The 21,911-nt window shown below is 45.1% G+C and overlaps 1 protein-coding gene across 3 annotated transcripts in view; it reads right to left on the bottom strand.

Moving 5' to 3' along the window:
• Positions 1-15,244, bottom strand: part of WIPI1 (WD repeat domain, phosphoinositide interacting 1) — a 46,170-nt gene extending 30,926 nt beyond the window's left edge. For 2 of the 3 annotated variants that reach the window (XR_013835827.1, XM_079965566.1), the window contains exons 1-3: positions 14,963-15,243; positions 4,749-4,831; positions 505-674 (exon numbers count right to left, since the gene is read on the bottom strand). Coding sequence is in view for 2 of the 3 variants with exons in the window: in XM_079965566.1 (XP_079821692.1) it covers positions 505-674; positions 4,749-4,831; positions 14,963-15,030 (321 nt within the window). In the remaining variant the exon portion in view is untranslated. Of the gene's footprint in view, positions 1-504; positions 675-4,748; positions 4,832-14,962 lie in introns of all 3 variants that reach the window. The other variant, XM_079965567.1, reaches the window with a different exon arrangement.
• Positions 15,245-21,911: the final 6,667 nt, after the last annotated feature.

A 21,911-nucleotide genomic window follows, 5' to 3' on the forward strand; every position in this document is an offset into this window, starting at 1 on the left:
TCTCACCACTTGGAAACCAAAGCATAGTTTTGCCAACATGTGCAACTAATAACTGTGCTGGAACCCAGCAGCTCCATTGAAAACGATTCTTCCATTTTCAAAACTAAGGTTTTCCACTAAGGAGTCCAATCAAGAAAAATAACAGCACACGCACAGAGAAACAAACTTTGCTCTTATGAAGGTTTTGTAAAGTAAGAACCAGAGCCAGGCTGGGCTAAGGCAGTTCCTGCTTCCTAAATCATGAAATGATGCTGCAATGTACAGAAGATGGGTAGACTGCAAATGGCAAGGGATGGTGAGGCTTGGAGTCCAGCAATGTTCCCTGACCCTGAGCTAAAAGGAGTACTTGGGGGCGGGGGCAGAGATGGATAACTACTTGCAATCCAAGGGGAATAGTTCTTCTGAAATGGTTGTAGCAAGACTAAGCCACAAACAGTATGAACAAGAAAATTCAGATCACACATCTTTATGACTTGGGAGTGAGGAAAGTCCCTACCCTCTTACCTGCCGATTGAGCCGGACAGAGAGGATATTGCTAGAGTAACTGTAGTTACAGATTTCGGTCCCTTTCTTGAAATGGTAGACGTTCATCTGCCGAGGCTTCGTGCGACTCACGACCACCACCAGGCTGCTGGAGAAGAGGCGCTCTACGATGTAAACATCTGGGATTTCATCTGTGGGGCGAAACGAAAAGAGATGGAAAAGCTCTTGCTAAGGGGAGGAGAATCATATATGCAAAAGGGCAAAATGCTGAGCCATCAGCTGTTTCCCAAAGATTAGCCTTCGCTCTCGGAACTTCGCATAGGTCACATTCAGGGAACAGGGAAGTCAGAGGCAAATGGCTCATCTCCAGAAGGAATTTAAAATCAGCTTCTTTTACAGTATCTGTATGATGCTAACTTGAGAAGCCAGTTCTCCTACTATGAGAGGGGTGTGTGGTATAATAAGCTCTTATAATACTTTTTTTTTCTTCCTCCTAGCTTAGGGGACATGCACCCCAACAAAAAGGGGAATGGTGAATTGCCCAAGGCAAGCTGATAAAATAAGACAACCTCCCTGGAGATAGAAGGCTCTGTCAAGTGGGAGGAAACAAAATGGGTTTCCAGATGGAAGGGACAAGATGTACATAATCTCATCCCTTACTTACTTGACAGCCACAGTTGGAAGGGATGACCCGTCCTTCCTGAAGGCTGAAACTAGAGAAAAGGGGGAAATTTCTAGGCCAGTGGACACAGTATTAGATTATAAAGTTCTCTTCCTGGCCCCAGTCCCAAAGTCAACCTGCACCCAAGCTATCTTTGCTAACAGCTGCTTAGTCGCATGAGCCAAACAAGCAGGGTTTTTTTGTTTTTTTTACAATCTTACACAGACTATGTGAGTTCAAATGTCTGCTTCCCAGCTAATGCAACAGAAATGTTGCGGGACACCATAAAAGAATTTCAGAATGCAAAAAGTACATCTTCACACAACTTGTAGCCTCTTTGTTCAGGCTTTGGGGGAAGGGGGAGGTACTTTGAATTGGATTTTTATTGCTGCTGCTCTATTTGTGTGAAATTTATGTTGTCCTTTTACAATCTTCTTTTTACTTTATTTTTTTGTATTGTATTAAGGCCTGGGTGGCCTTAAAAGGAGATTTAGATATTTCTGTAGTTCTCCCTGCCTACCCTTCAACTGGAATAACAACAGGCTGCTTTGGACATAGTGCTAAACCATGGTTTAGCATTACAAAAATGAATTGCAGTGAGCCTCAGGTGCATGCGCTTCCTTCTCCTTCTCCACCAAGGTCACAACCCTTTTGCTTCCATTTTAGATTAACTGCAGCTTGCTACGTGGTCCAAACCTACACATGAACACATTAACCTTAACTATTGTTAATGGAAACAAGTCAACTTCAAACCATAGTTTATGAAGCTGGCTTGATTCCGCTAGCAGTAATCAAGTTTAACCAGTCAAATAACAGACAACACATTTCACTGAAGTAAATCTAAAATGGGAGTTTCCCATCTCCTCTTTACAGTCACAACAGAGAAGGGGAGGGTGTTTGTACATGAGCCCAAGAGTCACACAGGCTTTTTCTCAAAACATTAAACCATGGTTTACTTTGGCATCCAATGGCAGCTATTATGGAGACATATAATATATGCATGCAATCTATACCCATTTAATTATCTAAATAATGTAATTGAGAGTAGGATCCGCTGAACACAGTGAGATTTACATCTGCGTAAGTATGCATAAGGGTGCGGGTGGCGCTGTGGGTTAAACCACAGAGCCTAGGCCTTGCCAATCAGAAGGTCGGCGGTTCAAATCCCCGTGATGGAGTGAGCTCCTGTTATTCGGTCCCAGCTCCTGCCCACCAAGCAGTTTGAAAGTACGTCAAAGTGCAAGTAGATAAATAGGTACCGCTCTGGCGGGAAGATAAACGGCGTTTCCGTGCGCTGCTCTGATTCGCCAGAAGCAACTTAGTCATGCTGGCCACATGACCCGGAAGCTGTCTGCGGACAAACACCAGCTCCCTCGGCCTATAGAGCGAGATGAGCGCCGCAACCCCAGAGTCGTCCGTGACTGGACCTAATGGTCAGGGGTCCCTTTACCTTTAAGTATGCAAAGGGTCAGGCTATAACTGAAAGTGGTAGAAATATGGATCTTCCTACATGCAAAGTTTTTTTAAAAAAACAGCTGAAGAGAAAAATTATCATCAACCGTATTTGTGACTGCAGGAAAGGACAGGAGAGGTGGGATTTCAGCAGTGTTGTGGAAGGAGCAGCTGAATGATTTACTTGTGGCTCAAAAAAACACACAAAAAACTAGCAGGTCAGGTTGCCCTGAAGTACATTGTCACAATCTGGTCACAGAGCGCTACCCAAGGACACAGTTCAGCATAGTTTTAAACTGACCTGTAATAAATGGGCAGACCTTGGCTGACAAATGTATATCTTTGTGTTGCTAAGTTGCATTAGATCATGCAGCCAAATGGAAGCCTTTTTTAAAAGAGGTATTTAAAGTGAAACGCTAATGACAGCAACCACAGCGCAGGATGTGTATTTCATTTAAATGGAAAGCTGATCTTTGCCCCTTTGTTTCGAATTTCTAATCTTGTTTAAGCACTTCTAAGTACGCTTTATAAAATCATTTCCCCACCGCGTTTGCAACCTGAACCATGCCCGTGACTACGAGCTCTTCAAAAAGAATGTGGTTCTGTGGCATACAAAGCAAAGGCCACTTTAGGCTGTTAATGGAAACATAATATTCCAAGTGCCTGAAAACACAGCTTTCTACGATGACCTCATGGAAATACTGAACCATGAGCAAAGGAGGCTTGAAGGTTGCGGGGGGGGGGGGGCAGGGGTGTGTGGCAGCGAGATTAAGCAAAAATGTGTGGGCAATTTTGAAATATCTGAAGGAAAACACCTGACCCAGCCAAGGGTAAACATTTTTAAGTCATTCATTTCAGCACTTATATAATAATTTCCATTGATATTAAAGTGATAAAGCCACTTGATCATGCCTACCACCAGCAATAGGGGAACCAGCCATACACCAAAGGAAAGCAGAAAAGGCAATGGGTTTGAACTACAGAATGATAGGCTTGGGTTAAAAAGAAGGAAACTGTCCCATCTATATCACTCAACATTGGGTGGGAGGAGGCAGAGTTGAGGTGACAACAAGAGTCTCTTATTTGAAGGCTTTCAAGAAGAGGATGCTTTACAAAAGGCTGGTCTTGAGCTTCAAAGGCATGTTTTGCAGCCAGTTCTCTGCTGTCGCCTATGATGATCCAAACAGGGTGAAGGGGCAGGTCAATCCTGAATATCCTGACCATGGCACTCTACTTGTGGGGCGGCAGCAGGGGAGATTCCATGTGGGATATCCCAGTGATTGATCCCTGTGCTTTTTGATCGGGTCACTGAAATATTAGTTCAAATCACACATTTTAAAAAAAGCAGCTCAACAGCATCACTTATGGAAGAGCTCCCACATGGCTAGGGAAGCATTTCAAGGGACCCACTAAGATCACATTCTGGATCTGCATGTAACATAGAATCATAGAATTGTAGAGTTGGAAGGGACCCTGAGGATCATCTGTTCTAACCCCCTGCAATAGCAAGAATATGCAGCTGTCCCATATGGTGATATGGTGACCAAACTCACAACCTTGGCATTATCAGCACAATGGTCTAACCAACTTAGCTATCCGGACTTCACATAGGTTACTGCAGGCCAGCTGGGCTGCCTTTACGAATAAAAAGGTCATTGTTTCACATCGAAGCTTCCCCCCCTAAATTCTCAGACTCTCTACTGCAACGCACAACTGCGTTTTCCCAGTAGTGATCACGCCTATTTACTGTGGAGATACAGCTCTGGATATTTGAAAACGTTGGCTCGATTCCCACAAGTCAGTGAAGATTGCACAGCTGTGCATTTAATTTGCTCCAACTCACAGCGGAATGATTGGGACTGAACTACTAATGCAAATAGGCTCAAGACTGCTTTAGATTCATACTGGTGTCCAAAACAAGGAAGAATCTCCACTACTGTTTTATGCTGTCTTTGTGGGCAACTGTCCCTTTAACGCAGCTGCATCTAGTGCAGTTTGAACATAAGCAAGGCTGCAGCCAAGATATGCCATCTGTTTTCTAGCAGGAATGATAAAATGGAATTGATCCATTGAGGCAGATTAAAGTGCCGTAATGCAGGATAATGCCTGTCATCAGCCAATATTTTGTTGTATCAAAACAGAATGGACTTACTGCTTTCATGGACCTGATCCAGCTGCTCCACAGAACTCAAGGAAAAAAGCCTGTACCCAGTTCTGGTTCCAATAGCCAGGGAACTGCAAAAGATAATATAAGCACTGATTACGCCAAAGCTTGGCACATTCTGAACCAGAAGGATTGTTTGGCAATAGGAAAATTGGATCTGATGGGTTTGACGGCAAGATTAGGGAAGAGACCTATGGGTTAAGGAACTCATTCAGAAAGGTGCCTACGGTTACAAGTCTAAAAATCTTACCTCTCAGCTAAAAAGTTACAAGCTACTCACAAAAACCAAGGAGGACTTAGAGAAAGGAACAACACTGCCCAAGCCCTAAGAAGCCAACAGGGACGCAGATGTGGAAGTACTGAGAACAGGGAGGGGGGGGTACTATGATGAGAGACTAACCCATGAGCATGCAGAACCAACTGGAAGGGTGAAAATTAAGAAACTTTAGAAGTTTACCTGGGATAATAAGGCCTTGTATTAGGGAGAGGAAGCAGCAGCACATTTGTACTTAAGATGATACAGGGTAGCAAGCAGATGTGCAAATATTACACACATCACAGCCATTATTATTTGTATAGATTTGTAAGTCATCTATACATAATTTAAAGAGCAGTAAAAGAGTGGAGTGACAAGTCCCTGCTCCAAGGAGCATACAATCTAAATTAAAACTGCAGGTGGGTAGCTGGAAGAGACAATGATAATGAGACTGAATGCAACCAGATGCAGCAAACGGTACTTAAGACTTTGCTTCAGCTGTGGATTGAAAACCTGAAGCACAGCTGTGGCACCTGTAGGGTTATAGGTCCCGTAAGTTCCAGACAGCATGGCCAATCATCAGTAATGTAGTGCAGCATCAACTGGAGGACCACAGGTGGTGAGCCCCTGTGCCTGTTCTACACCGAGAGAAGAAGGCTAGTTTGCTCAACATATACGTATTTATTACATTTATATCCTACCTTTCTTCCACAGAGCTCAAGGCAGTGTACACAGAGCTCTCAAGTATATTAAGTTCATAGGCAGCATCCCATCCAGAAATTGAAAAGGCAGTGGCAGAAAATTTGCAGAATTGTGTGCTATCAGACCATAATAACCCTGTGCCTGCACGTTATGTATTTACGTGACCAATGAAACTATCAGATGACAGTTCTGCAACAGTTGGCTTGCCCTGCCAAATGTACACACAGCAGGTACAAAGCATTACATTCAACTGCTGTCATGCTGACTTGCTTGATCTAAGCAGTTGTACCTGTCAATGTTTCATTTGTGATTACCTTAAAATATCCTAAAATGAAGACGACACATTTGCGTATAACATACAAGTGTCCCTATCAGTTTTTCTTTGTTCAAATGCTCAACAAGCAAATTTTCACACATATACACACACTTGCTAACTAACACGCTTTCTACTTTGCCTCCCACACCTGTCAGATATATTGACATATGCAAGCTAATCTTCCTACCTTTCCTGACTAGTGGCTGAAGTTGTGAATGAGTAGGCAATTAGGAGACTGAAGAAGAAAGGTATAATAAAATGCATAAGAAGGTGCAATCCTAAACCCAAATGAATACAGTCGGATTTACTTCCAACTAAACATGCATAGGATTACACTGTTAATCTGTCAACAGAGAGTTTATGACTGCAATCCTAAGCACGCCTAACTAGGAGTAAGCTCCACTGAACTCAATAGGACCTACTTTAAAGTAGACATGGTTACAATCCGAACAAGATTTTCCCCATCCCTGGGCTGAAGATGTCATACACAGTAGTGATAGCAATGGGATCCAATGAACAGAGAAATCCTACCTTACATCGACTAAGGTGAAAGGAGAAGATCTGCTGGCAGAGTAACTGCCACATCCTCTTCCCTCACCTCACCGTGGGCAGGGAATTAACTACCCTAGCACCTTAGTTCCAGAGGTATATCAAGGGAACAAAGAGGCTTAGGATGTGACATCTCTGTTCCCACCTCAGATGCATACTGTTTCTCCCTGCTCCACCATTGGGAACTCTTATTCCAGCAGAGCTTTCCACATGTGGACCAGAGGACATCTAGTGGGATGTTGACCTGCTAGCCTACTTCCATCTCTGCTGGCAGAGCAGGACTTAGCTTCCTGAGGCCCTTCAGCTGGCTAGCCAGTGTGAGTCAGATTTCTCCCTTAACTGATAGAGATACTTACTGGAATAAGGCGAGATTTGGGCTTCAGAGTCAACCCAACCAGGTAAGTAATGAAAGCAAAATAGGCAAAATGTGATTCTCTAATGTTTGGCAGCTCGCTTCCTTGTTACTTCCCCTAACCCAAACTATAAGACACAGGCATTACATTTATATATTAGTTAAGAGACATCTTCCTATCTCTTTCCAAATAATCCACATTTAACTTCCAATATAATTTATCTGATACTTCTTCATCTACCAGGCTTTACATTTCTAAACACAGAGATTTTGTGTGTGTGCATATAAAGTGACACGCAGGTACTGCTGATCTTTTCCATAATCCTCATTTCCCCACTTGGCCATAGAGACTTGCCACTGACCTATGCTAGTCCTCAGCCTTTTTACACTCACAATAGGGTGAAAGGTAGGCACAAAAATAAATGCAACTTCGCTTCTCAGAATAAATGTGCACTGGATCTTTAGCACACCAGCAACCCAAACCTCAGACAAACAATTCCATTGGGATCTGAATGGCACCATTATACAGCAATTTGCAACCTGGCAGGCATGAATCAGATATAAATAAGAGAAGCAAACCTGTAAAGCAGGAAATGTGACACAAGAGAGAATTAAAACACTGCAATGGCCTTTTAAGTAGTTCTAGAGAAACACAGTTCTAGAATGGCATAACAAGGGAGGCTGCCAGATACTGATGACATTGGGTATATTGTGAAAGCTGTCACTCAGAATTATCTGAGCAGGAAGAGAAGGGGTGTTGCTCCACCATTCTGTTTCCCAGAAAGGCAGAGCATATTCTGAGTTCAGGTCTTTATCAGCCCCATTCTATTATTTAGCATTTGTTAGGGCAAAGAGTACTAAGATTAGACACAACCTATTAAAAACCTAATTTCATACAACCATTCCACCATGCAGGTAGAGAGGGCTGTTTTTCTGAATGTTTCCCGAATATCCAAGAAAAGCTACACATGGAAACCCAGCTGCCAGGGGAAAACCTTCTGACCCCAAAGCTACCCCCTCAAAATACTACTGCCCTTAAGTGCAGGAAATTTTATGTTAGGGACCATTCAAACACACAGCCTTTGTCTTGCAGTCTAAAATGGCACAGCCCAGGATGCTTATTCCTATCTTATGCAAATTTCCTCTGAAACGTCGGCTCACATGAAGGGCTGCAGAGGTAGCTTTACTTCTATTATTAGAAGCTGTAGATCTTAGGTACTGCACAGAATGCAATCAGTAACAGAAGGATCCTTAGCTTTAAAAAGTTATGTGGGAGATAGGGACTAGCTATGTCTCACGTTCATTTACTGACGCTCCAAATATGGGAGCAGGACCATCAACGTTTAGACAAGAGCAAAGTTCATCTGCTACTGATGACACTCCCTCTCTCATTTTCCAACTTCTTACCTTCTGCCCTGGTATTTCATGCCTGGAACAATTTCTTCACATTTTTTGAAGCACTTGCTTCTTTTCTTTTAACTTCCTCCTCACAATCCACTTCTTCAGCAAAGCCTTTTTTTGACTCGCTTCTAGGCTTACCTCACATGCACTTTTTCAGTTACCGGATTCTCCTTTCCCACCCACATCTAAAATGTAAACTGCCCTGACCTCTTCTTCCTATACTTCTATCTTCTCCATCCAATGTAGACTCTAAAGCTTTTGGTTAGGGGTTGTGTTGCTCCCCTGCCCCAATACTATACGGATGCCTGATTATCGTCTTCCAAAGCAACTACAGTGGTACCTCAGGTTAAGTACTTAATTTGTTCTGGAGGTCCGTAGTTAACCTGAAACTGTTCTTAACCTGAAGCACCACTTTAGCTAATGGGGCCTCCTGCTGCTGCCGCGCCGCCGGAGCCCGATTTCTGTTCTCATCCTGAAGCAAAGTTCTTAACCTGAAGCACTATTTCTGGGCTAGCGGAGTCTTTAACCTGAAGCGTCTGTAACCTGAAGCACATGTAGCCTGGGGTACCACTGTATTCTATTCCGAACTTAAAAATGAAAAGCGTTATGCTGGTGGTCAACAAAAGCGGTTTAAAGACTCTCTCAAGGCAAATCTTAAAAAATGTAGTATAAACACCGACAACTGGGAAACACTGGCCTGCGAGCGCTCCAATTGGAGAACAGACTTTACCAAAAGTGCCATGGGCTTTGAAGACACTCAAACCCAGGAACGTGCTAAGAGGAAGGCACATTTGGCAAACCCTCGCTATGATCAACTCCCGCCCGGAAACCTATGTCCCCTTTGTGGAAGGGCGTGTGGATCCAGAATTGGTCTCCACAATCACTTACGCACTCACTGTTAAAACCGTGTTTATGGAAGATAATCTTACTCAGCTAGGAGTGATCGCCAAAGAAGACGATGACAACTACTATACAGCACCTAGCACTCAGCAGATGCAAAGTAAGAGTCAAATAGCAGTAGTAACATTGATGCTGTGGCATAGCTTTGGAGTGTGTTATGTCTAGATTCTAAGTCTCCCATTTGCTATGGCTTTACTGGGTGGTTTTGGTCAAGTCAGAGTCAGTTCTCCATCTGTAAAATGGGAATGAAAGTGAGCCAGGTTATATTACTGCTGAGACAGCAAGCACTATGGAAATCAAGATGGGATTTATACTACACACATGCACACAAATTCCCACATCTATGATGAAGGACTAAGGCTGTCTCTTCTAATAGTGAGCCCAGAAAACTGAATCAAAAGGAAGATAAAGGTTGGTCATGCCTGGATATCACACTAAGCTTTCAATCATAGCTCAGGATATGCACAGTGTAAACCTGAATGCAGCCCCTCTCCTGCTGCTTTGCAAAACATGTCAGGATTCGACTCTTACCCATAGTTAGTTGATTTGTCCAGACTGGGAGCTATGGTTGAGCGCTTCCATACAAGCCAGGATTAAAAGCAAGATTTAAACTAGGGCTTTGAAATTGGCTCATTTGGAAGCTCTTAATCATAAGTTCCAGGTTTAGACTGAACAATAACCTATTATTATGTTCGGAATCCTGGTGGGGTTTTTTTGCTACTCGCACAAAGGGGAAGAGTAAAGTGGCAAAAAGGGGCTGCATGCAGGTGAAAGCCACTTGCACATATTCCGACTCATGAAGGACTGAAAACTTAGCATGATGCCCAAATGTGGCAGATGTCGCACAGGGATGTTCCAATGATGAGCGTACTCATGCAGAAGCCCAGCCTAGTTTATTGGGCTCTAATTCACCTTGGAACCTTAATTTGTCCTGAAGCAGGCACATCTGGAAGCCAGATGGGCAGATACAAGAGACTTTTAATTTGTGGTGCCCCTATGCCAAAGAGAAGGAGTCTTTCCCATTCAGAAGACAGTGCTTCCACTAAGATTTTACACATTTTGCCCGAAAATTATTTAACCTACGATTTGTTTGTAGAAAGGGTTTACATACCATGTCACATGACTGGCTTTTCTGACCCTCCGTGACCACAGGAAATAAACTTCTAATTACCAAATGCCTGGAGACAAACAGGGGTTAGCTAGCTTTTCTATGACATAGTTTGAACTTCCAGAGACACTGATCTAGACAGTATTGGAGACAGACTGCTGAATTAATGGACCTTTAATCTGATCCAACAAGGCAATGCCTTTTCTTAGAGTTCCCTTCCTCAGCTTAATAATCTAATCCATCAGTGCTCCCTTTAATTTGCCCACAGTTTATACTCTTTTCAGTATGGTTTTAATATCAAAACAAAATAACTGCAACAGCAGCTCACACTAATAGTCAATCCATCTCTAGCATTGTATGGAACGATCCCTCCACTGGTGTTCACTTCCAGATCCCCAAAACAGCAGGAAACACCCCCAATCCACCTAACATCTGAAACTAGAATGTGTCACATCATGTGTTAAACTAATTTGACTTTCATTCCCTGTGCCCTATGGCAAAGTGTTTCATAGACCAATTAGGCAGCAACCAGTATGAAAGCCTTCTGCCTTTTGTTTGTTTGAAACATGCTCCCTGATGACTTCCTTCAATGTCCTTTGTTTCTTGCATTTTGGCTCAGAGCAAAGATATTTCCTGTTCACAGTAATATATTTCTGGCTCAGAGGTTGCTCCCCCCCCCCCAATTATAAAGTGATAAGATGTCAGACCTCAAGTTCACCTTTCTCCACATCCTGTTTAAGGCAATGACCAGTTCCTCAGGATTTATTGCACAGCACTAACCACCACAATGGAAGCACAGTGAAGACAGGAGACTCATCCTGCACCTTAATTGCACATGATTAATGTGACCGGAAAAATCACATTGTAACTTGTTTAATGCAAGACGGCAGTTGCTGGAGCGTGTTCCAACAACTTCCATAGTTGGAAACTGCTACAACCCTTGAAAGACCCTGGAGAGAGAGAGAATTTGCAGAAGAATTGATGCTTTTGAATTATGGTGCTGGAGGAGACTCTTGAGAGTCCCATGGACTGCAAGAAGATCAAACGTATCCATTCTTAAGGAAATCAGCCCTGAGTGCTCACTGGAAGGACAGATCGTGAAGCTGAGGCTCCAATACTTTGGCCACCTCATGAGAAGAGAAGACTCCCTGGAAAAGACCCTGAGGTTGGGAAAGATGGAGGGCACAAGAAGAAGGGGACGACAGAGGACGAGATAGTTGGACAGTGTTCTCGAAGCTACCAGCATGAGTTTGACCAAACTGCGAGAGACAGTGGAAGACAGGAGTGCCTGGCGTGCTCTGGTCCATGGGGTCACGAAGAGTCGGACACGACTAAACGACTAAACAACAGATAGATGGATGGGTTGGATTTGGTGTGGGAATGAGAAAGAGGATATTTTGTTCTCATTCGTTTGCATTCTTGAGCACTATTTGACATCCAAGAATCAAACTTCTCTCTGCAACCATGAAGACCAGAAACTTGTTTTCATAGAACCACAGGGGTTGTTGGGACCACAAGGGGAATACCCAGTAGTGGAGGGGGTCCATGGGCAGCACTAGGGCTGTGGGGCGCCCTCCAGTGGGATGCAGGATGAGATATGTGTGGTGCACGGCTTGCAGGGGCGCCCCAGCTGCCACCTCTCTCCCGGCCGCAGCCACCCTCCAGCAGAGGCGAGGTGACTGGCACCTGCCCCAGCTCGCCTCACCCAATGGGTGGCTTGCCCCACCCCCATGGGCAGCTAGCCCTGTCCTGGGTGCACAGCCCCGGGTGCCCGAGCAGCTAGCTACGCTGCTACGAGTACCATGCCACCCTGCATCAGAGGAATGTATAAAAACAAACGCCAATCTGTGCCAATTCCCGTTTCAACAACACCAAGAACTGCTTCGTATATTACAGTAGATGCAGGCATACCTTAGTACTTTGGGGTGTACCACTTTCTATCCTGAAAACATACAAATGTAGCTACATTTCTTTTACACTGCATGCACACTTCAGAAATCTGGGCCAACCATGGCTCCCTACATCTCGTTTCCAAAGCATACAAGCAGTAAAAAGATGGACAAGTGCCTCACACATTCTAGAGTAAAAAGAAATATATACTAAATGTTTAATGTGTAGTGCATTGCATTATGTGGTCCTACAGGATTATATACCCCAATAGTAACAGGCACAAGAGTTTACGCCCTGCCAAATGGATCATAGTTTTCCTTTAAAACTGGGAGGGGGGGGAACGACACCTGTGGCTCTCTATATCAGGGGTCAGCAAACTTTTTCAGCACTGTCCCTCAGACCTTGTGGGGGGCCAGACTATATTCTTTTGGGGGGAATGAACAAATTCCTATACCCCACAAATAACCCAGAGATGTGTTTTAAATAAAAGGGCACATTCTACTCATGTAAAAACACGCTGATTCCCGGACCTACCGCGGGCCGGATTTAGATGGCAATTGGGCCGAACAGCCCCACAATGGTAGTTTTGGTTCAGGAAGTTATGGGAGGGCCACAGCTTCCCCATCTCCAGTTTAAAGCATCCTTCATCAAGGAGGAGTCCGTTACTGTCATCTGTGCACATCATTTACATTAGATTTTTAAGAAGTGGGACAACTGAAACCATACTTGGGATTTAAACTGTGAACACGCCATTGTGGCATTTCCTGTTGCCCTTCCTGCTAAACAAGATTGCCTTTCCTTTTCATTTGGTCCACAGGATAAGCTACAAAAGGCAAGTACAGGACAGAAGAGGAAAAAATGAAAAGGCATCATCACAGCCACTGCACAAAGAGCTGGAGAGTGATAAAAGGAGAAAGCCAGGCTTTGGGGCTTGGCTTCAGTTCTTTTGGAATTACTAACCTATTCTTGAGCTGGTGGAAAGCTAGCTTATATAGATTCACAAGGCTGAGCAACCCAAAGTCTAACCACATTCAACTTCATACCCCAGAGCAGTGTTTCCTAACCTGTAGACTATGATCTGCAAGCGGGTCACAAAGCTTGTGCAAGTGGATTTAAACCTAAACTCAATATAATTATTGCTTTTAATCCTGTAAACTGGTATGATGATACCTATTACAACTTTTTCTTTTGTTGGCATATTATAATGGTGTTTACGTTTCTAACCAAATGTCAGAAAGGCTCAATCCATACATTTTAGAACTTGGTAACCACTCTCTGGTAGCAAATTCAGTGACAGTTTGCCAAGAGCTGCTTATATAGGGAGTTATTCTGAGTGTTACAGCTCAGTTCTGATGCACAGGCACTTGTGGAGAGCTGTCACTGAATCCGTCACGAGACTTAATCTTTTAGCCAAGGATAACTAAGTTTGCTTAATTAAACTTTTTCCACTACTTTTCTGCTGAAGAAACACAAAAGTTTGAGTGGGTGTGGAACCCATTTGCAGCTGATATCACAAAGTCGTCATTGAATGATCATGCAATAGGAACCTCAAAAGAAAAATATTTGGAAGTGAGGATTTTTGGATTCATGCTACCAAAAATACTCTGTTATTACCAAGTATCCTGAGCTTGCTGGTGAAGCAATACAAGTGCTGATGCCATTTGATGGTACATAATTTTGCGAGACAGGCTTTTCAGCAATTATGCCTATGAAGATGAAAACCGCAGTATCAGATCAATAGTGACCTGAGACCATATCTGACAGCCATCAAACTCCACAATGACCTGCAAGCTCAGCCATCCCACTGATACTCTATATTGATACACTATAACATGAACAAAACGATTCAAGCAATTCACAGTTGATTATATCTAAACACTGCTTGTGTAACCCTATGTTCTTAGAATAATTTGCAATAGCTTATGAAGCAATATCCTGCAATCAGATGATTGGTGTTCTTACGTTTCCATTTTAAAAAAACAACCTTAATAACTTTGTAAATAATAGATAATGTGGGGTATATATACATATATATATATATATATATATGTATAAACACACACACATATATATATGTATGTATATGTATGTATTATGTGTGTATGTGTGTGTCTGTGTATCTCTCACACACACAAATTCCACATTAATATTTGCTTGATGCCTCAAGTCATGGTTGGACTTTAGGTCTTCAGCACCCATCATTTTCATACATGTATGATGGGTGCTGAAGACCTAAAGTCCAAAATTTACGCAGTAATAAATCAACTGGTCACTATGCGCAGTAAATTTCGACTTGTTGGGACTTTTTAGAAAAGGTCGGGATCCACACAGCTCGTGGGGAAGTGTGGCGATAGGAAAAAGCTTATCCATCACACACCAGACTTAACTTTTTGCCCACGATACCCTAATTTTAGCGCACGGGAATAATCCAAAGATGCTGTTAACAAGATCTCCAAACTAAACCGGGTATCCATTAATTCTGTAGGCACCGTTTCCACGACCCCGCCCCTTCTTCCCTTCCTTTCTTCTGTTGCTGTTGTTGTTATTATTATTATTATCCGCGTCCCCGCATTCCCCAAAGGCCGCCGTCCCTTCCCTGCCTTGGGCAGCCTGGAGGAGAGGATGGCTTCGCTCCCTGGGCTGGGCTCCCTCTTTCCCCGGGGTGGAAGCGAGGGAACGGGCAGGGAAGGGGAGCCTGACCCGCTCTGCCCTCTCCCCCCTCACGTACGTGCAGTCCTGGTTGTAGGAGAAGCAGCTGAGCGCCTCCGGCTCCCCTTCTCCGCCGGCGGCCTCCATGGACGGAGGTCGCGCCGAAGCCCCGGCCTCGATTTCTGCCCCTCGCCGGGGTTCGGCTCTATCTCCCCCGCCGGACTTAAGTCTTCCCGCCCCCCACTCCGCAGTCACAGCTCCACGGCAGAAGCGACAGCAGCAACAACAAGCCTCGCAGTGACCGCCGGCCTGAGGGCGGCGCCATCTTCCCGGCCGAGCTTTCCTATTGGGCGGCGAAGGTTCGGAAGGGCCGCCTTTAGCTCCGCCCCCCGCGTCGGACGGGTCGCAAGCCGGGGCTCCGGAGCTCTCAGGCCCCGCCCATGACGCCAACAGGGCCGGCAGCGATTGGCCGGCGAGGTGGAAACAGCTGACGGTAGCCACGTGGTTGTGTTGTGGTGGTTGCATCAGCCTGGAAGGGTGTCAGAAGTGGGCGGCAGGTGAGCCGCCGAGCGATGAGCTGGCGGCAGCTGCAGCTGCAGCTGCAGGCTCCCCGGGGCGCCGCCCTTTTCCCGGGGCACGCTGCGTTCTTTTGTTTCTGCTTTAAACGGATTATTTCTAATTACGGCTCTGGGTTTTTATAAACGGGCAGCCCGTTACCTCCTTAATTTGGGCGGAATGACTGCTGTAGAATAAACCAGTTAACCATTACAACCTAACGACGCTTTATGCTTTAGTTTCTCTACTTTTTTCTCTCTCTTCGTTATGTTTTCTATGTTTCTCCTCCCTCTCCGTTTCGTTTGCACATTTATGATTAATAAAAATAATTTATTATTTATATGCCAACCCTCTAACTGGGTTAATCCGGTCGCTCTGGGCGGCTTCCAAGTCAAAACACAGTGAGACAACGAACTTTTAAAACTTTTGTTGTTGTCATCAATAAACCAATTAAAACAATTAATTGCAACCAAAGGCTATAATCCAGTACATTCTTACCTAGGAGTGCATCCAGTTCAACTCGGTGTTCCTTACAGTAGTGGTGCTGTGGTCTAAGCCCCTGAGCCTCTTGGGCTTTTGCTGATCCGAAGGTTGGCAGTTTGAATCTGCATGACAGGGTGAGCTCCTGTTGCTTTGTCCCAGCTTCTGCCAACCTAGCAGTTCGAAAGCATACCAGTGCAAGCTGTACCGCTGCAACTGAAAGGTAAATGGTGTTTCTGTATGCTCTGGCACTCGTCACAGTGTTCCGTTGCGCCAGAAGTGGTTTAGTCATGCTGGCCACATGACCCGGAAGGCTGTCTGTGGACAAATGCAGGCTCCCTTGGCCTGAAAAGCAAGATGAGCGCCACACTTCATAGTCTCCTTTGACTGGACTTAACTGTCCAGGGGTCATTTACCTTTTACTTTTACTTACTTATACCACTGTTGTTGGCATAAATAAAACCACTATAGATAAATTACAGAATGGTGCTAGCATTAATAGTCTGTTATGGTGAGTCCTGTGGCTCCTTAGATACATCAACAGTGGCATAAGCTTTCATTGATATGAAGATGCACAAATTGTAATCTTCCTGAATCTCGACTCTGGATTCGAACTGCTGGCCTTCTGATCAGCAAGCCTAAGAGGCTCAGTGGTTTAGACCACAGTGCCACCCACGTCAGACTTACATATAGTGACTCCTCCAAGCCTTCCTGCACATTTGCTACTCCAGCTGGAGTGCACTGGCACAGCTATTGTTAAGACTGCAGCCTTGATCTGGGGATAAGGTTATGTACTATGTAGCAATACGAAAAAGGGCATTCATTTTACTGTCTACAGAAACAACAGTCATTGTTCAGCAGGTGCCAAAATAGGTGGGAACACTGCTTCACAGCACACATCGATGAATTTAATAATAATAATAAAATTTTATTTATATCCCGCCCTCCCCAGCCGAAGCCGGGCTCAGAGCGGCTATTTAGTAACAGTGACCAGAGATTCAAGTGGACTGGCCCACTCATGGAATGAACATGGATTCCAAGTACACACACACAGAACTGCATTGTTAACCTTCACAAAAAGTGAGTCTGTGTTCGTCCAATGAGCAGTCATAGGGCAAATGTGCATAGGATGGGATTACTTCCAGGTAATGTGAACAGGGTTGCAGCTGCAAATTTGTGTGCATTTATCTAGGAGCAACGGGACGCGGGTGGCGCTGTGGGTAAAACCTCAGTGCCTAGGACTTGCCGATCGTATGGTCGGCGGTTCAAATCCCCGCGGCGGGGTGAGCTCCCATCTTTCGGTCCCAGCTCCTGCCCACCTAGCAGTTAGAAAGCACCCCTAAGTGCAAGTAGTTAAATAGGTGCCGCTTTATAGCGGGAAGGTAAACGGCGTTTCCGTGTGCTGCGCTGGTGCTGGCTCGCCAGAGCAGCTTCGTCACGCTGGCCACGTGACCCGGAGGTGTCTTCGGACAGCGCTGGCCCCCGGCCTCTTAAGTGAGATGAGCGCACAACCCTAGAGTCGGACACGACTGGCCCGTACGGGCAGGGGTACCTTTACCTTTTTATCTAGGAGCAACTGAACTTGGCGGAACTTACTTCTAAGCCAGCATGCATCAATTTAGACTGCACACTACCTAAACATAGTAAATGAGAATTAAAGCAGAAGTTGAAAGGCTGGCTTTGGCAACAGGGATTTCCCACCCCCCATGATTTATGTTTATGAGTTAAGTGATTCACAGTGAATCCTGTCTGGGGCTGAAGGAAGATGGACTTCAACAACAACTGGAGGACCACAGATCCATCTAGCTATCATAATCAGGCCACATCAGAGCTAGAAGCATGTAAAGACAAAGAAATGTGAACTACCAAACTGCTGTTTAAATAATTCTGAATAAATTCTGCAAACTGGCATAATATTTAATGTGTTTACTATGCCTTAACTACAAAAATTTGCAGAGTGAAGGTGTGGGGAAGACGAAGAGGAAGGAAAATTTGAAATCCATTTCCTAATTGTTCTTTGGCCATAAACTTGGCAAAGACCAAGGGTAGATGGGGGCCAAGTTCTGAAAAGCAGCCGATGAGATGGTAAATTTGTGCCTGGACTTTACCATCTCAGGCGGCAAGCAGCTATTCATATGTTATTCCATTAAAAAAAATATCCCTGCACACAGAAAACTAGTATCAAGGAGAAGGATTGTTGCCCAGCCTTCTTCCCAACGTGCTAATTTTCAATGTGTGTGGGAATCTTTTTTTCATATCCTATAACTCAATGAACCGGTCACCTGGCTCCATATAAGGCAACTTCCTATGTCCTCATTTGTAGACTAGAGTGGCACAAACGACAGGTTTCATCACTTCTCTGCTGCCTGTGATAACTTGGTGTTAGATTCAGGAGGCAATGGGTTGCAAAGGAGCCATGCAAACTGAACCTGCAGAAATCCCATCTTCTACACAGTAGTGTAGTTTGTGCCAACCTCTGGGGCCATGCTACATATGATGTGCAGTTTCAAGGTCAGTGCCAGTGCATAGCATCCTTGGGCACCTGCTAAGGCCAACCTGCTCACCCCCCCCCCCGGGCTCTGGGCTCTGCTCCTCCACCTTGCGGTTGAAAATTGTTCATTTGCCATCTCTGAGCTGGCAAGTAGTGACATAGAGGAGATCGTCTTGTGCTCACCCCATGGGCAATTGTGGCTTTCCTCCCCATATACAGTGGTACTTCGGGTTACAAACACTTCGGGTTACAAACACTTTGGGGAACAAACACCTCGGGGTACAGACTCTGCTAACCCAAAAGTAGTACCTTGGGTTAAGAACTTTACTTCAGGATGAGAACAGAAATCGTGCGGTGGCGGCAGCGGGAGGCCCCATTAGCTAAAGTGGTACCTCAGGTTAAGAACGGTTTCAGGTTAAGAATGGACCTCCAGAACGAATTAAGTTCGTAACCAGAGATACATACATACATATATACATATATACATATATAAAAAGGTAAAGGTACCCCTGCCCGTACGGGCCAGTCTTGACAGACTCTGGGGTTGTGCGCCCATCTCACTCAAGAGGCCGGGGGCCAGCGCTGTCCGCAGACACTTCTGGGTCACGTGGCCAGCGTGACAAACTGCATCAGGCGAGCCAGCGCAGCACACGGAAACGCCGTTTACCTTCCCGCCAATAAGCGGTCCCTATTTATCTACTTGCACCCGGGGGTGCTTTCGAACTGCTAGGTGGGCAGGCACTGGGACCGAGCAACGGGAGCGCACTCCGCCGCGGGGACTCGAACTGCCGACCTTTTGATCGGCAAGCCCTAGGCGCTGAGGCTTTTACCCACAGCGCCACCCGCGTCCCTATATACATATATACATATATATGTGTGTGTGGTTTACAAATTTAATACACAAAATATGTATTTTTCCAATTATGATTTGACTTCCACCCCCCATGGTTTCCCCATATTTTCTAGTATTGCTGCATATTATAAGTATACCATATCTATTCCGCTTGTTCCCAGATACATGCTTTGCTGCTGTTACTCATTCAAATCCTACTTGCATTTTTACATGTTTTACAATAACTCTTTAGATATATTCTACAAAAGATTTCCAATCCTGCTTAAAAACCGCCTCTCCTTGACCTCTAATTTTCATGGTTAAGACTGCCAATTCGTTATACTGTATTCCATCACTCCTCCATATATTTTAAATTTAACCAAAAGCAGCAGGTAGGGCTGAAATCAGGAGCAGAGAACAGGCAAAGAGAAGGGGCTGCTCTTAACCCCTTTGCTCCCAGCTTTTTGTGCAATGAAAACAGCTCCTGGTCTCAGCTTCTGCAGTGGGGGAGCAGTTTAGGAGGCTGGGTTTTAAGGGCAGGTTGTTGTTTTTTAACACACCTTGACCACCCCCCTGCTCTCCTGCTCCGGATTTTAGCTTCCTGCAGCATGAATTTTTAAAATAAACAGGAGTTGTTGGGTTTTTAAATTTTTTATTCGCTCAGCTTCCACACGGGGGTGTAGTATAGTCCTGAACAGACATTAGAAATGTCAAGCCTCATTCTTGTTGCAACCAGGTTTGAGGGGCTACTGCGGAGTGACCCCAGATTCACACAACTACCCACTGTTGAAACAAGATTCTGGATTCCCAAATGAAGTATCTTTGTGTTTAATTTATGGAACCTCTGACCAAAGATCCAGCACAACGTCCATTCTGTGATATGATCCTCTGGTACATTATAGGTGGCATTCAACTAAGTTTGACTCGGAATAGATAGACCTACCAAAGTGAATGGCCTTGGTTTAGTCATGTTATTGGATTGAAATGGGTCTACGCTGAGTAAACCTTGGTTGACTACCACCCAAAATGCCAGGAAATCCAGATTTTCCACCAATCATACACTTCTTAGAGAGCTACAACCAGTCCCGACGCTAGCAAATACACCAGTGGTTTTCAGCTAGTGTGCCATGGCACCCTGGGGTCCCTTGAATGATAGTCCAGGGTGCAACACTGGGCTCTTTCCTTCTTTCTTTCCCTCCCTTCCTCTGATGTCCTCTCCCATCTCTGCCTCCCAAAGGCTTGCATGGCTGTTTGTTGCAGCAGCCCTGGCTACAAGCTCCCCAGGTGAATGGTGGCTCTGGGGCTGGCCAGGGGGTGCTTCCCAGGCCCTTGTGGGGCAGTGTGAGGAGGCACCTCTCTGTGGGGCAGAGTGGGCAACTCAGAGACCGGGGTGGCAGCAGTGGCTGCCTGGAGGACTTCCAAGGAAAGGAGAGGAGACCGAGGAACACTCCACAAGGGAGGGTGTTCAAAAAAGGGTGAGAGGCTGCCAGCTCTGCAGGCAAGGGGTGACGTAACTGAGCCCCACAGGGGTGCCGCAGAAAGAATGTAGTTGGTCAAGGGAGCCGTGGACCCAAAAAGGTTGAAAATCTCTGCTCTACACATTTGTAACATTCTCACTTCATATTTTTCATTGTATACTTAAAAATCTTAGGGGTAAACCTAAAGACGTGTAATGTGGAAAGTTTCATCTGAGTTTGCATCATAAATTGTCAGTGGATCCATCAAAAAGAGCTGTCCCTACATTAAAAATAAGTAATTAATGCTGCCATCTAGTGACAACGTGGCCTCACAACCGTCGTCTCTGAAAATGAAGATCACGCACGTTCAAACCACGTGGCTTCTCCCAAAGAATCTTGGGAACTGCAGTTTATTAAGGGTGTTGAGAATTACAGTGGTACCTCGGGTTAAGTACTTAATTCGTTCCGGAGGTCTGTACTTAACCTGAAACTATTCTTAACCTGAAGTACTTTAGCTAATGGGGCCTCCTGCTGCCCCTGTGCTGCCGGAGCCCGATTTCTGTTCTCATCCTGAAGCAAAGTTCTTAACCTGAAGCAATATTTCTGGGTTAGCGGAGTCTGTAACCTGAGGCGTATGTAACCTGAAGTGTATGTAACCTGAGGTACCACTGTACTATATAGCTCTGTCACAGAGAAACTTCAGCTCTCATGATTGTTTGGGGAAGACGCATGCCTGTAAGTGTGCAATGTATGTCCTTTAAATGTATGGTATGGATCTGCCCTTTCCCTCTGTTTGTAGCAGCCACAGCAACAGCCAGTCAGTGCAGGAGTTATGTATAGGCTAAGTAGGCTGAAGCCTAGGGCCTCTAAATCTAGGGGGCCTCGCCAGCCCACCCGCTCCCCAGTGGGCAGTCTCCCCTCTCCCAAAATTGCAAACCCAAGACTTCATGTGAGGACAGGGCAACTTGGACCCCTAAGTCTATGGGGCCTCACCTCACCAGCCTGCCCTCTCCCCAGGGTCAATCTTGTTGTCCCCCCCCCCTTTTTTTTTTTTTTGCTGCTGCATCACCCCATTGACAGATAGGTAGCCGTGTTGGTCTGCCATAGTCAAAACAAAATAGAAAAATTCCTTCCAGTAGCACCTTAAAGACCAACTAAGTTAGTTCTTGGAATGAGCTTTCGTGTGCATGCACACTTCTTCAGAAGTGTATGA

The sequence above is a fragment of the Podarcis cretensis genome (genome assembly GCF_951804945.1).
Source record: "Podarcis cretensis genome assembly, chromosome: 2".
Classification (NCBI taxonomy): domain Eukaryota; kingdom Metazoa; phylum Chordata; class Lepidosauria; order Squamata; family Lacertidae; genus Podarcis; species Podarcis cretensis.